The sequence below is a fragment of the Alternaria ventricosa genome (assembly GCF_023758065.1).
Source record: "Alternaria ventricosa strain BMP 2768 chromosome Unknown scaffold_2, whole genome shotgun sequence".
NCBI classification, from domain to species: Eukaryota; Fungi; Ascomycota; class Dothideomycetes; order Pleosporales; family Pleosporaceae; genus Alternaria; species Alternaria ventricosa.
In genome coordinates, this window is record NW_026055682.1 from 60,762 (window position 1) to 76,248 (window position 15,487).

The 15,487-nt window shown below is 53.2% G+C and overlaps 5 protein-coding genes across 5 annotated transcripts; 2 read left to right on the top strand and 3 right to left on the bottom strand.

Moving 5' to 3' along the window:
• Positions 1-650: 650 nt before the first annotated feature.
• J4E93_001054 (uncharacterized protein) lies at positions 651-1,079 on the bottom strand (the record flags this gene model as incomplete). The annotated part of the gene is made up of 1 exon (XM_049339010.1): positions 651-1,079. The coding sequence occupies one exon, from the start codon at positions 1,077-1,079 to the stop codon at positions 651-653; it is 429 nt and encodes a 142-aa protein (XP_049202967.1).
• Positions 1,080-1,494: 415 nt separating this feature from the next.
• Positions 1,495-2,025, bottom strand: J4E93_001055 (uncharacterized protein; the record flags this gene model as incomplete). The annotated part of the gene is made up of 1 exon (XM_049339011.1): positions 1,495-2,025. One exon carries the CDS (start codon positions 2,023-2,025, stop codon positions 1,495-1,497), a length of 531 nt encoding a protein of 176 aa, XP_049202968.1.
• A 2,178-nt stretch (positions 2,026-4,203) lies between these two features.
• On the bottom strand, positions 4,204-9,291 carry J4E93_001056 (uncharacterized protein; the record flags this gene model as incomplete). Its single annotated transcript, XM_049339012.1, has 2 exons — positions 4,204-9,011; positions 9,057-9,291. The coding sequence occupies 2 exons, from the start codon at positions 9,289-9,291 to the stop codon at positions 4,204-4,206; spliced, it is 5,043 nt and encodes a 1,680-aa protein (XP_049202969.1).
• A 303-nt stretch (positions 9,292-9,594) lies between these two features.
• On the top strand, positions 9,595-11,025 carry SLU7 (mRNA splicing protein; the record flags this gene model as incomplete). The annotated part of the gene is made up of 1 exon (XM_049339013.1): positions 9,595-11,025. One exon carries the CDS (start codon positions 9,595-9,597, stop codon positions 11,023-11,025), a length of 1,431 nt encoding a protein of 476 aa, XP_049202970.1.
• Positions 11,026-11,764: 739 nt separating this feature from the next.
• On the top strand, positions 11,765-15,236 carry J4E93_001058 (uncharacterized protein; the record flags this gene model as incomplete). Its single annotated transcript, XM_049339014.1, has 7 exons — positions 11,765-11,772; positions 11,870-11,934; positions 11,984-12,059; positions 12,112-12,353; positions 12,401-12,643; positions 12,692-15,093; positions 15,150-15,236. The coding sequence occupies 7 exons, from the start codon at positions 11,765-11,767 to the stop codon at positions 15,234-15,236; spliced, it is 3,123 nt and encodes a 1,040-aa protein (XP_049202971.1).
• Positions 15,237-15,487: the final 251 nt, after the last annotated feature.

The window sequence follows — 15,487 nt, forward strand, 5'->3', positions numbered from 1 at the left end:
ACGTTTTGAGATCATCGACTTCTCTCGTTGCGGTGTAGAGCCGGGCGTCTCTGTCTGTGAGCGACTGAGTGAGATCATGGATCATCTTTTGCAGTTGAGATCTGTATGATGGAGGCGGAGGCATGATGTGGTTGGGTGGTTGGTGGATAGGGAGGGGTGGTAGTGGTTCTGAGGTGGTGTGGTGATGGTAAAAGATCTGAGTGGCTTGAAACGGGCGAGAAGAGCGCGTTTCTTTGTAAAGATGGATGGAAGAAATGGAAGTAAGTGAGTCTGCGGTACGTCGATTGATGTGTCTTGTGTGATGTGATAGTGTGGTGTTGGGATGTTGGGATGATGCGACGTGCGCATGGGCTCCTCCGCAGTTGCTGGAAGATGGTGGCTTTGCAAGGAAGGTGGGTTTGAGGATGTTGATGAGCGACTTCCGTGGAAAGGGCACATGGTAAGTGCGCGGTGAACATCAAAGCAACGCGCTTGAACAGGGGGTTAAGATAACGATATCACTTCTTCTCGCTTCGAGCGGCTGAAGCGCATAGCTCTTTGTATTAGTGTTCGGCGCCTGCTACTACTCGCTCAGCTCATCCTTCTCACCATCCGCAAAGGTACCCCACAGGCTATCAAATCTCTTCCCTAAACTCCCTCCCCTACCCAAGTCATCTCACACGATCCTCATCCGTCTGATCCTCAACCCTCACCACCGTCTTCTTCATCCCCACCGCAAATGGTGTCCAAGTTATCACAATCGGCGTCTCCACCTCTTCCGGCGCAACAAACACACCAGGCAGCCGCACACCCACCCTTCCGTGCATGTTCACCATGTCTTCTGGTTTGTATCCTTCGAACGCCGGGTTCGACAGGCGTATCGCGTAGAGGGGGGGTACAGGTTGGAGCTCTCCGTCTTTCGATAGTGCTAGCCGCTCAACCGTCATGGAGATGATGCCTTCGGATGTGTCTCTGTTGGGGGAGATGTACACGCCGCGGACTTGGATGGGGAAGTATAGTTCTTTTGTGACAAGTCTTAGCTGGGCGGTGAGTTCGGCGATTCGATTGTTTAGGTCGATTAAGCGTGGTCTGGCCGGCATGGTGGGATGAGTAGATGAGTGGATGAGTGGATGAGTGGATGAGTAGATAAGTGGATAAGTGGGTGAGAAGTGACGGATGGTATGTTTGGGTGGCGGGATTTCCAAGGTTGGAAGCGGACTTTGATGACTAGGAAAGGGGGAAGGGGCGTTGTTCTGATAAGTGGTTAGTGGTCACCGAGTTTGCACTAAGCCAAACGACGGGCTTTCTATATAACAATTGCAAGAATAATCTTACATCCGCAAGCTATTCGAGAGATCGATCTAGAAATCAACAACTAAACCTGTCTTTGGAAGGAGAGAAGGTCTGAGAACATGTTGATGAGCGACTTCCGTGAGAGAAGGCAGAGGGTAACAGCGCAGTGAACCCAACTACGACATCCCCTACTACACTAATACACCGGCAGTCACCAACCACTCAACGCATCTGAACCATTACGAATCCATCTTGCTCCGCCTCACCCCTCTCCCAATGACCGTCTTCACCCACGGGCTCAATCATTATACCCGTCCTCGTCCCTCCCTCCAGCGTCCAAACGACCAGCAATGGCTTCTCCACCTCTTCACTCGCAACGAAGATGCCAGGAATACGTGCACCGGGTTTGCCATGGCAGTTGACGCTTGTATCAGCGGCGTCTTTCAAGGTTGGTAGGGTGATCCTGTCGTGGCGAGCCTTTCTTGTTTCGTCCCAAGACGATGACCATTCGATGCGATGCTTGGTTGCTCCAGGTTGTTGTACCGCAATTTCTATGTGGTGGGGGAAAGACTTTATGGTAGGGCAGGTGTATAGGCCGCGGATTTTGGTGGGGAAGTACAGTTCCTTGGGTTCGGAGAGTTCTTGCGGTGTTGCGTTGTTCCTTCCCTCAGCGGCCAGTTCGAACGCTCTGCAAGCTTCGGCATCTAGTTCGGCCTGAGGATTCGCTTTCGGTAACTTTACCCGGGACGACATAACGAAGCAGTGGCTGGTTCTTGGTAGTCTGGTACTCTTGGGTAATGTGAACTCGCGCGGACGAAGGAAAAGCACTGAACTTTATAGTAAATGCTAAACGTCACTGAGCTTGCTCTGGCTAGGCATATCAAACAGGAAGTGGTCGTGTGATGTATGCCCATGGCTAGTCTTTCGCAATATCCCAGGGAACAGACTTGGCAGTACTGCGATACCTTATTCATGGCTACTGATTGCGCCCTTGCGCAATCACGTCTCCGATCTCTTTAGAAACTCCGCCCAAGTCTCCAGATGACAATCGCCCTCATTCATATTCCGTCCATCTTCTTTCCCCTGTTCCTTTTGCGTGTCGTTCTCCCCGCTTCCCCTCTTCTCATGGTCTTTCCCGTCCTTTAACTGCTTCTTAGTTGGTGCCCTCCCTGCTTCGCGCGGCTCCATCTTCGCTTTCCCATCTTTACTTGGTGTTAAGCTCGACATGTTCTTATACCCTCACTAAATTTGTAGCGGACCTTTTAAGTATCCCGTGTAAAGCTATACAAGTGTTCGGTTGCTAGGAGGCGGAGAAAAGATGCGCGGGAGTCTTCTACGAAGGCGGATGCGTTTTTTCAAGAAGAGCGTCTCGCGGTTTGCGAGTGACACTGCCTACACGTGAATCAACAACGCAGGAGCGATCACGCGAAACATTGGTCAAAGTATAGCATCGTGGCACAGTTGTCATGCGGAAACAGAATGTAGTCTGTGAAATGGGTGTCATATATGAATAGTGTCTTGCAAAATGTGCGACTACCGTGACGTGAATTACTTCTCATCAAGAAATGTATAACAAGCCTTAATCCTCCCACCCACAATCGTCAAAACATCCACCCCCGTCAAACCCACATCCCCACTTCCACCTGCTTTAATCCCCCATTTAACTTTCGTCACCCAGACATCTTCTTCCTTGTCATCGTGTTTCAAACATTCAACTTCACCTGTACAAAACATTCTCAGCAATATATTTCCCTCGAAAAGATAACGAATATACGTACCTAGCGCAACAAATTCATCCCCTTCCCCACCCATCCCCTGTATCCCCTCCACCATCCCGCTAATCGCCTCATGCGATTTGTACACACTCAGCGCGTCTACGAAGAGGACGTCTGAACTGCTGACCCAGAGATCCTGAATCGCTTTCATACGTGTAGGCTGGGATTTCTCGCCGAATATATCGGTAAGGTTGAGGAGGGTAAGAGAGATAGCGAGAGATTGGGGTGTTGCGGGCATCGTTGCTGGGGGCTTGGGGGATGTGGTGAGTGTAGTGAGTGTAGTGAGTGTGGCAAATATAGTGGATGTGGTGAATGTGAGGGATTTGTTTGAGATGGTGAAAGGATAGGGGAAGGATGGAGGGAGGGAGGGAAGAGGGTAGGGGGTTTATGGTTCACGGGATTGGGGATGAGGGGAGGGAAGGAGGTGCCCAGGTGAGTAAGCTTCAGCGTGTCCAACGTAGCGTAGTACTTTTGGGTACGATACGGGATACGTCGTACTGTAAGCCGTACGTACAGGAGCTGTCAGGGGTCCGTACTGTAACCGTACGTAGGTGACGGTGAAGGAGCCGTAGTACGGCTGGGTACGGTATACGGCCCGGAGCTATCGGATTTAGGCCTGTGAGGCTGAAAAAAGTCTATACAGGCGAATTTTTAGTGTTGTCGATGTTGTAAGTGTTGTAGAAGCTGTCAGGGGTAGCTATAGAGCGTTGTGTTGGGTGGCTGTAGGACTCCTAGAATCTGGGTGAACATTCACTCTTGGCACCGCGCTAGTCTCTTTTAGGCAGTACGACGTACAGAGGCACTCAGGGGCCGTACTACGACTACAATCGTATCGTATATACAACCGTACAACAGATGGAATTGGGCCGCACGTACCCCTGAGTGCTCCCAAAAGTACCGTACTACGCTACGTTGGACACGCTGGTAAGCTTAAGGTATTTGCGCTAACGGGATTGGGAAGGAAGAGTAGCCTGCGCGTGCAGCGACGGGGATGGCATAGCTTGAATCTCAATTCCATAGGAGGAAAAGCGTATTTTTCCAATTCGGCGATGTGGAGAAATCTTGGTGAAGCATCTCTGCGACCACTGTCTTCTTCTCTAGCGAGTACGTTTCTCTACATCCTTCAACTTCCTCGCAACCACCAACCCACATCACATCACCACTCCAACTCCATCCTCTCAACAACAGGCCCCACACTCCCCCTCAACGCAGTCAACTTCGACCTCTCTTTAACCCTCGTATAAAAAACCCCACAATCCCTACTATCACACCTAATCTCCTCCCCCGGCGCCAGCCTCGCACAGCCTCGACAAACCCGTTCGACTTCCGCGACGCGTGTTTCGCTATCCCAGATCCTGTATTTGAGGTCGAGGAGGGAATGGGCGGGCCGCTTGAGACACTTTGCGCAGAGCGGGAGGGTGGCGTGGGGTGAGTCTTTGGGGGGATTGAGTTTGCTGCCTTTGAGACGTGAAGGTGGATTTTGAGGTAGTTTAGCCCGGCAGACCACACAGCTCGAAGATGTCATGTAGCTCTCTAGAGTTTTCTTGTTGCCACCACCACCACCGAAGAAGGCGTTACTCTTATCCTGTTTGACAGTCATGGGAATCGTGATATTGCGGATACGTTGCTTTTTGGGCATCTCATCGTACCAACCCCTTACATTCGCACCAACGAGATTGAAGATACGCTCGAGTGGCGGGATAAGGTTTTTGCTAATATAGTATTCAGCGTCGAGCTCGAGGTGGTCGTTTTGAAGCAACGTCTCGGGGCTAACGCAGCGGTCGATGAGGCGGGCGCCAGGCGCACCCGTAACAACAACATAAGGCACGCGTTCGCCGTACTGAGGTTCCGCTCGCGGGTCCGCAAGCATACGCTTTGTAGCGATGAGAGCACCGGGTGGCGGGGGCCCTCTATCAGAATACGTCCCTAGTTTGACTTCTTTGGCGAAGAGGAAGTCCTGGATGCTGACGCGGCCTTCCATGATTTTCGCGCATTGCGCCTGGAAGTAGCGTTTGACTTGGCTGAGATCCGAGGTGCGGAAGAGGAGCTTGAGGGCTTTTTCTTCGATTTTTTGCTCGGCGGGTGTGCCGTCTCGGCGGACGGTTTCGATGCCTTTGGCGTCGAAGTCGGGCTCGGTTTGGTTGCGGTGCTCGTATTTGAAGCCGACGTAGCGTTTTTTGGCGAGTAAGACGCAGGGATGGTATACTTTTTCGAACTTGAGCTTGATGGGTCGTGGGTTGGCGGCGGTAATGGCATCGGTTATCTCCTGGCCGATGGTGAAGGCTTGGTCTTTGGTGCGTCCTTTGAGATGGATGAATAGTGAATCAGTGTCTCCGTAGACGACCTCTGCACCCCACTTCTCATTAGCATGGATCATTGCGATCGCCTTCTCCAGGGTCTCTCGACCAGTCTGGACGATGCTGTCCGCTATTTCGGAACACGGCATACGACCAGAAAACGACGCAGATGCGTAGCCGTACGTGACGTTGGCCAATAGCTTCAACGCCAGCTGCCTATTGTTCAATAGCTGTTGCAGCGTTTTGTCGTCTTTGTCCTGCTTCATCCCACTCTTGACCATTACACGAGTCTCCAGAATCTCACCAAGCATCTTCGCTAGCAGTGACTTCCTCATTTCCGGCTTGACATACATCATGCCGTTGGGTGCAATGTTGATGTGGTCTTTTACCAATTCCAACAATTGCGGCTCGCGCTTGAAGTCCATGAAACCCATCTTATTCTGGCCTCGCCAACTGACGATACGTCCGAGACATGTCGAATAACAATAGTTGTAGGCGATCATGACACTGGGGTATAACGATTGGAAGTCCAAAACGAGAACGGGGCTGGAATAGAATGCACTCTGCGGTTCCATGACCAGCGGTAGACACTCGAGCGCATTCTGCTGACCAACCTGCTTCCGACTTGGTGAAACGAGAATGAAATTCTCCGGCTTTGCAATGCGGAACATGGTCGACTCTACCTTGAACTGAGAGCCTCGCGAAATGACTGCAAAGAAGTCTACTCCAAGTAGGCGAGCTTGCTCACTCGTACGAGGCACAATTTCGTTGGCTTCCAAGATGTCGAGATTGAGTTGTACGCGTGTGAGGAAATGATCGACCACCTTTGTAAGATCTCTTGGCTTGCCATTTGTGTACCACGTCGTGAGATCTGAGTGTTGGTAATGCGGTATGCGTTTGTGTAGTAAGTGGAAGACCACATTCTCCATGGTGTATTGTAGCAGGTTCAGCTCTCCGCGCATGGCTCTCCAGATGTTGATCATGTGGCGGCCGGTGATGCGGATTGTAGAGGTGTGCGTAAAGCCCCAGCGGTCGGCTTCCTTCCCAAATCTGCCATGGGACTGCGACTTCATCCTGCTGATCTCGTCGCACAGATTATACTCGTACTTCATCCTCGCGCGTTCAATGAGGTAGCCCCAAGAACCATTGTGTACCTCATATCCTGTGAGTATATCTGGGTCGAACTGGCGGACGATATCGACAACGCGATTGATGAGATCTAGCTCGTCTTCCTCATATTCAACCTCCATTGGAACTTGCTTGGCAATACGCATAGCGATGCCGTCTTCTTCGGAGAAACACAGTATACCGGTAGTCGGCCGGTCAGTAGTGGCATTCTCTTCGCCTTGCACGCTCCAGAAGATGCACTGAATCTCATCCTCAGCTGGATCTGGTACCAGAGAGCCTCTAGAGTTGACGTGTACCTCCAAGCTCATGATGCTCATATACTGAGATTCGTGCTTAACGCTAGTCGTTTTCTGCTTTTGCGAGTACTTGAAGCCATGCGGGTTCTTCTGCGTTGGGCCCTCGATTTGTGATGGATAAACGGGGTTGAATTTGCGCACTGGCACAGGCATCGGTTCGCCCTTTGATTTAGACTTCGCCACTTTACGTTGCTTGACGTGCCGGCTGGTCCAGCTCTGTACTTCTTTGAAACTAGGTGGAGGCTTTGAAAGTTCCCAGTGACGCAAACCACATTTACGCGATCGCTCTTGAAATGTGGCGTCTTGTTTCTTCTTGTCCACCACAACTGCGGGATACTCTCCAATGTTGGCAAGAGAATCACCAGTGGGGTCGAATGGAGGAAGATATGGTATTGTGGTGCTTTGTAGTTTGAACTCGCGACCCGCATACTCTCTTGGCCGCTCTGGAACATCCTTCTCTTCGCTGTAGTAGGCGTCCCGGTAGATTACCGGTGGAAGGCCGGCATGCATCATGGTTCCATTGACGACCTCGGCCGATGGAGGTAACGAGCCATAGTAAACAGTGCAATGCTTGTGCTGGAATGATGTATCCAGCCGTCGCACAAGAGAGGCTACCTTGGAGCGAGCTTGCGGGGTACTGCTGTTCGGCACCATTGGCGAGGTCTTTTGATGCGTCCACGGGGTTACAGGAACGAGTTGCGAAGGCCTGGCCGTAAGATGTTTAGGCCCAGGTGTCTTAGGCCCTTCTTGAGAGTTTGAATAGCCCGATTGACTCAAACGATGAAGCGTCTCCGGTGCATTCGGGTTCTTTACTACAGGGAACGAGAAAGTAGTCGGCCCTCCTAAGCCTTGAGCTTTGATACTCGTTTGTGACGATTGACCTGGAGGAGGCGGATCCTCGTTCTTGTTCAGGGCGTTGCGAAAGGAGACACGTCTATTGGTACCCTGCGTTGCTGCCAAGATCCGTTGACGCTTGTTGTACTCTTCGTCTGCCGGTTCGAGAGAGCGCTTTCGCTGGCTCATCGGGCTGCTGGACTCTGGTTTTTGGCCATCGTCATCGGGGTCGACTAGATCAATACCTTCGTCGATGAGTGCATCTTCAGCTTCCATATCACTAGAGCCCTTGAGTAGAGATTGCGTTAGGGGATCCAGGGATTGCTGTTCTTCGGTGTCGGAATGATTGACGGCGTCCGCTGGATCGTCGTCCTCGCCGTCACCAATGGGACCGTCACTGTGACGCTGCCTGGATTCTGGCTCGTCAGACGCAAGCTGAACGTCAATGTCAACAGGCGCACCACCTTGTTCTAACACGTTGGCATCTTGCTCGAAGTCGTCATCTGGGATCTGCTGTGTAGACAAGACCTCGGGATAGAGATCTTCGATACTCTCTACAGCAGTCCTGACACGCTCCTGGCCAGGGATGGGTTTCACGAAACTGTCAAATCTGGCTTTGCCCTTTCCTTGTCTTTCCTCGGTGATTAGCTTGTCGATAATTTCCCGGTATTCCTCTTCGTGAATCCATCCACCGGCCTTGGTGTTCCGTACATCAGCCGACATGGACACAAGCACTTCCGCGGGAAATGGACTGCTTGAAGGATCAGAGAGGCCCATACGACGTTTGCGACGACGCGTCTCGTCTCTCCAGAGACCAGCCATGGACGGCACGGATTTGTCGTCTGGATTACGTGGCATTTGGCTCGATCGCTCTAGGAAGTCGTGGTGGATGGGTCGATATTGCAGTTCGTGCCGATTGAGGATGTCCTGGACGCATATATCGACTTCGAGGGTGCAATGACTTTGACGTGGGTATTGATCCTCAGCAGCTATGAGTTCATCCGGGATAGATCGATCGTGCCACTTGTGGACGGTGGTATCGACCACTTCGCTGTCTGGAACGGGTGCCCGGAACTGTACTTTTGCGCAGTTGATCCAGTCGCACCCGTACAGATTGTAGTCGCACATCCATTGGAGGAGGTACTGCAGGTGAGCCTCGTATGGCTGGAACACCCTGTTCAAGATTGCTCCCTGGTGCAGAAGGTCGGTGAATCGAGTCATGTGCATAGGGTTGAGCATATAGACTTTCAGGAAAATCTTGTATCCAACACTGTATCCAAAGAAGGGCACACCCTTGACGAGAGATATGTGGCCAACGTAGATCGACTTTCCATCGTATGCATTTCGGCGGTACGCGGTGGCGAGGGCATGGTCGATGGAGGCACGGAGCTCCAGGATGTACGCATTAACTAACAGTGGTCAGCTTGATTCCAATTGCACGGCTGTACACGCACCAACATCCTTCTCCAAGCTGCCATCGTACTCCAGATACAGATAAGGCAGCGCTCCATGGATATGAGCGCACACCTTCTGCCCTGTCTCGGTCGCACCAAACGCTCGGATTACGGGTACTTGGGGTGCGCCCAGTCGGCCTGCAGGACCGGGATTGCGCCGAAGAAGAGGGTCGATGTCTGTCGGAGCCGCCTGGTAGTTGTCGATGCAGTTCAGGCGAAAGCGGAAAGTATCCATGACGACACAGCCGGTATCCAGAAAGTGTGTGCGAAAGTGAAGATTCGCATCGTGTTCAGGAGATCATCCAAGGTGGAACTCGCGCATCGCACGCGACAAGGGTCTCGGTGGCGGAATGGAGTGAAAGCGACGCGAGGCACAACAAGCGCGACTGGGCTCGCGTGGTCCCGTGACGTGCGGGATCGACGCTGCAGCCAGCCCTACGCCACTAGTCGGCGGTCCACTTTGGCCGCCAATCTAAAGCTTCTACCAACTGACAACCTTCACCACTCAACGCGACCGAGGCATCCTCCCACGCCCAACATGCCGCCCTCCCAACCCAAGAAGCCCGACGTCTCCGCCGCGGCGAAAGAGCGCAACGAATACATTCCCTCGTTCATCTCGAAGAAGCCCTTCTACGCCGTCGACGAGACTGGCGAGGACAACACCGATTACCTCGAGCATCAGCGTCTGCAGAAGCAGGAGCAGGACTCAAAATGGTACGATCGCGGCAAGAAGGTCGGCCCGGCTGCGACCAAGTTTCGCAAAGGCGCATGCGAGAACTGCGGCGCCATGACACACAAGAAGAAGGACTGCTTGAGCCGGCCGCGTAAGGCAGGCGCAAAGTTCACAGGCAAGAACATCGAGGCGGACGAAGTCATCCAGGACGTACAACTAGGCTTCGATGCGAAACGCGATCGATGGAACGGCTACGATGCATCGCATTTTGAGGAAGTCATCGAGGAGTACAACGCCATGGAGGAGATCCGGAAGAAAGCAAAGGAAGCTGAGAAGGGCGACAAATCCGATGACGAGGATGAGGGCGACAAGTACGATGCCGAGACGGACATGGGAAGGAAACAGGCCACATCCACACGGAACCTGCGATTACGAGAAGACACGGCAAAGTATCTGCTCAACCTGGATCTTGACTCAGCCAAATACGACCCCAAGACGCGCTCCATGGTCGACAGCGGTGCCACAGCCGACAACGCCGCTCAACTGGTAGCAGAGGAGGGATTCATGAAGGCGTCTGGAGATGCAGCTGAGTTCGAGAAGGCGCAGCGATATGCTTGGGAGACACAGGAGCGCGGAGACAAGAACAAGCTACATTTGCAAGCCAACCCTACGTCCGGCGAGGTCATGCGGAAGAAGCAGCTCAAAGAGGCTGAGGAGATGGCAGCAGCCCGGAAGAAAGCCTTGGCGGAGAAGTACGGCACACAAGAAAAGTTCACCGACGATACGCTTCGAAAGACGGCCGTCACAGAGAACGAGCGATATGTCGAGTACGACGAGCGAGGCGGCATAAAGGGCGCACCAAAAATCAAGGCAAAATCAAAGTACCCAGAAGATGTGCTGCTCAACAACCACACATCAGTCTGGGGCAGCTGGTGGTCCAACTTCCAATGGGGCTTTGCATGCTGTCACTCGACAGTCAAGAACTCGTATTGCACGGGCGAGGCTGGCAAGGAGGCTTTTGAGCTGGCAGATCGGATGCGCACCGGTGCTGACCTGGACGAAGTACCCAAGGAGATAGCATGGAAGGAAGAGGCTGTCCTGGAGGAACACGTACCCAATGCACCCGACCGCGCCGAAAAAGCAAAGAACGATGCTGCCAGTCGGAAACGAGCTCTCGACGAGATGACGGGAGGCGTAAATGAGGAGGAAATGGAAGAGTATCGCCGCAAGAGGACAATGGCCGCGGACCCTATGGCTGCCTATCTCAGCAAGGGAGGGAAAAGTGAAGCGGTTTGAGGTGTCGAGCCTTTCTCGACGGCGTCATAGGGCATCAATATTGTATTCGTAGCATTGCATGGCGTTCATCATACCCTGGAGTCGCATCTAAGATAGCATGTAAAATGACATAGTAGTTCCTGGTGATCGCTGCGCTGGCCATGCGTGATCGGTACAGTTCACACAGCAAGGGTGCATCCAGCGAAGTCATGCAGCCCTGTTAGTGAAGACGCATCTTGTCGCCCTCCATCACGGATGCCAACTCAGACCCGAGTCGGTTGCGCATGCAGCCGCGTATGCGTTGTTAGTCCATGGCGAAGGCAGCAGTTTAGGCCAGGATGCACAGCCCAAGTGGAGGAGTTCGCGGCACCCGATGCAGCAAGAATGCGCTTCTAGCTGCATGGCTCGGAAGATTCTAGCTCGAGTAAAGAGGTTTTGCCTGCGCGCAAATCTAGACTTCAGTATTAGATACAAGGGTTAGACCTGGTCGGGGGTGAAGGCGATGACGAAGCGCCAAGCTGCACGAACCACCTCCCGGGGTCGAGTAGTAGGAGCTCCTCTGATGGTTGACTGACCCAACAGCGCAACCAGATATCTCAACCCCACACCTCCCCATTTCCGCGCATTGCTTTTGCGCGCCTTCTCCGACACCGACCGTTAACCTTTCCCTTCTACACTTACCTACAACTACGAACAGCAAGCTCGGAAAGAGCTCACGGCGACCAAGATGGCGCTCTACGGAAGCTCGCGCAACGTGGACATGGGCAAGTACGTATATCACCATCATTATGCCGGCACCCTTTAGCAGTTGGGCGCGAGATTTCAACAGGAGAAATGCGACATGGCCTAACATGTCTCAATTCAGGCAGGAGTCGGAGCTTGCCATCAACATTCGCAAAGCCACGAGCATCGAAGAGGTCTCCCCCAAGCGTACGTATCGGAACCCCTCAGCACGCGCGTGGAACTCACAATAGCGCAGGGAAACACGTGCGAGCATGCATCGTCTACACATGGGATCACAAGAGTTCCGCGTCTTTCTGGCAGGGCATGAAAGTGTAAGAGCGCACTATGCTGCCCAATCCGCCCAATGCTAATAGCATCTTCCAGGCAGCCAATTCTCGCCGACGAGGTGCAGACCTTCAAAGCGCTCATTACCGTCCACAAGGTCCTCCAGGAAGGCCACCCTATCGTTCTTAAGGAGGCGCAATCGAACACCAGCTGGCTTGAGAGCCTGTCACGGGGCTCTACGGTCGGAGAAGGCATGCGGGGATATGCGCCGCTCATTTCAGAGTACATCTACTATCTCATGGCCAAGCTTGCTTTCCACCGACAACATCCGGAGTTCAATGGTACGATACGCGGCAGCAGGACACAGGCAGTTGGCTGATCGGAATAGGCACATTCGAGTATGAAGAGTACATCAGCTTGAAGTCCATTAACGACCCGAACGAGGGCTACGAGACCATCTCCGATCTTATGACCCTACAAGACCAGATCGATGCTTTCCAGAAGCTCATCTTCTCCCATTTCCGAAGCGGCGCGAACAACGAATGTAGGATAGCGGCGTTAGTGCCACTGGTTCAGGAGTCCTATGGTATCTACAAGTTCATCACCAGCATGTTGCGCGCAATGCACACCAGTAAGGACCAGAGTCTCGGTTGATTTGCGACCCAACTAACCAGCGTAGCACTCGGTGACGACGAAGCGCTCTCTCCTCTACGCGGCCGATACGATGCCCAGCATTACCGTCTCGTCAAATTCTACTACGAATGCTCAAATCTTCGATACTTGACCAACCTCATTACAGTGCCAAAGCTGCCACAAGAACCACCGAACCTGCTCTCTGAAGACGAGAGTGCGCCCGCGCTACCTCAACGACCCCGCAACGAGAAGCCCGAACCCGCTCGCGCTCCATCAGTCGACCCAGAGCCAATCAACGAGTTTTGGAAAGACAACCAGCGGAGGCAGCAAGAGGAATACGAGGCTGAACAGCAGAGACTACAGAGGCAATGGGAGGAGGCTCAGCAACAGCAACAGCAGCAAGCGATGCAGGCACAACGTGACTTCGAGGAGCAACAACGGCTTCAGGCAGAGCAAGCTCGGTTGGCGCAAGAACAGCTCATGCGCGAACAGTACCAACAGCAGACACAGGGTCGCCTTGCTGAGCTTGAGCGCGAGAACCTAAACGCGCGGGCACAGTACGAACGCGACCAGCTGATGCTGCAACAATACGACCAGAGGATGAAAGCACTGGAGGGCGAGATCAACCAGATGAACCAGAACTTCCAGCAACAGATGGGCTCGCGAGACGATCAGATAAGAGCACTTCAGGAGCAGCTCAACACATGGAGATCAAAGTACGAATCGTTGGCCAAGCTCTATTCGCAATTGCGTCATGAGCATCTCCAGCTACTGCAAAAGTTCAAGGCGGTCCAACTCAAGGCGAATTCCGCCCAGGAAGCCATCGATGGGCGAGACAAGCTGCAACGCGAGCTGAAAACCAAGAACTTGGAACTGGCAGATATGATCCGCGAGCGCGACCGAGCGCTCATGGAGAAGGACCGTCACACTGGTGGCCACCGCGAGGAGACCGAGAAGTTGAAGAGGGAACTCCGTGCTGCCCTAGACAGAGCCGACAACCTCGAGCGCGGCAAGGGCTCAGAACTTTCGGCAATGTTGTCAAGACACAACCGAGAAATCGCAGACCTCGAGGAAGCGCTGCGGAACAAGACCCGCGCGCTAGACGAGTTCCAGATGAAGTACCGTGAAGGTGACTCTGACCTGGAGCGTCAACTGCGCGACAAGGAGGAGGAGCTGGAGATCTTCCGTGCTGGTATGGACCAGACGCTACTCGAGCTGAACGAGCTGAAGCTCAATGCTGGCACCAACGATGATGTTCTGGATGGTCACTTGGACACAATTATCCAAGACAGCCTACAGAAGATCAACGACCTCATCGACTCCGTCCTCCAGAGTGGTGTACAGCGTGTTGACGATGCGCTGTACGAGCTCGACTCCCCCATGCAGGCTGGAAACCAGAATGCCACCGGCGCGTACGTGCTTTCGCAGATCGAGAAGGCATCAACATGCACCATGGAGTTCTCGACAGCGTTCAATAACTTCATTGCTGACGGGCCGAACGCCAAGCACGCCGAGGTTATCAACGCCGTCAGCAACTTCGGTGGCGCTATCGTCGATGTTTTGGTTAACACCAAGGGACTGACGCGATTTGCTTCTGATGAGAACAAGGCTGACCAGCTCATCAACGGCGCGCGGGCTTCCGCAACCTCCACCATCAGATTCTTCCGTAACGTCCAGTCCGTGCGCATGTACGACATGGACGCCGAGCAAAAGATCAACGTCGTCATCAACAACAGCACAGAAGTCGTGCGCAACCTGCAGAGCCTGTCCAAGCTCGCAGATGCCTTCGCACCCAAGAGCAAGATCACCAACGCCTCCGGCGATCTCGGCGACCTGGTCGACAACGAGTTAACCAAGGCCGCCAACGCCATCGACGCGGCTACCGAGCGCCTGTCCAAGCTGATGAAGAAGCCCAGAGACCAGTACTCGACCTACGAGCTCAAGATCCACGACTCCATCCTCGAAGCCGCCATCGCCGTCACAAACGCCATTGCGCAGCTCATCAAAGCCGCTACCGAGTCCCAAAAAGAGATTGTCCGCGAAGGAAGGGGCAGCATGTCCAAAACGCAATTCTACAAGAAACACAACCGCTGGACCGAAGGTCTCATTTCCGCCGCCAAAGCCGTCGCTACATCGACAAACATGCTCATCGAGACGGCCGACGGCGTCATCTCCGGTCGCAACTCGCCCGAACAGCTCATCGTCGCTTCCAACGACGTTGCCGCTTCCACGGCTCAGTTGGTGGCTGCCAGCCGTGTTAAAGCTAGCTTCATGAGCAAGACGCAGGATAGACTCGAGAGTGCATCCAAGACTGTCACTGCGGCTTGCAGGTCGCTTGTCAGGCAAGTGCAGGAGATCATCGCCCAGAAGAATAGGGACGAGGGTGAGGTTGTCGACTACAGCAAGTTGGGCGACCACGAGTTCAAGGTCCGCCAGATGGAGCAGCAGGTATGTATTCATCAACGATCCTTTGGCGGAGAACAGTCGCTAACATGTGGTTGTAGGTCGAGATTCTTCAGCTGGAGAATTCGCTGGCGCAGGCTAGGACTCGGTTGGGTGAGATGCGTAAGCTTTCTTATCTTGAAGAGTAGATGTGGTCTGCGAGTTTGGCGGCTTGGAGTGTGTGTGGATAGCTGCTGGTTTATCGTGGATAGTTACCATTCCTTATTATTTGTTCTCATGGTGGACACCGTCTTTGTAAAGAAAGCTTGTTCTTCTTCCGGTGTAGTCTTGAAAGAAAGGGAAATTTTGGATGCCTTTGGCATTTGTTGTGATTGACATTTATCGTACATGAACCCCCCTCAACCCATCTCACCCCTTTCTCTTCACCCCCAAGTTAGGC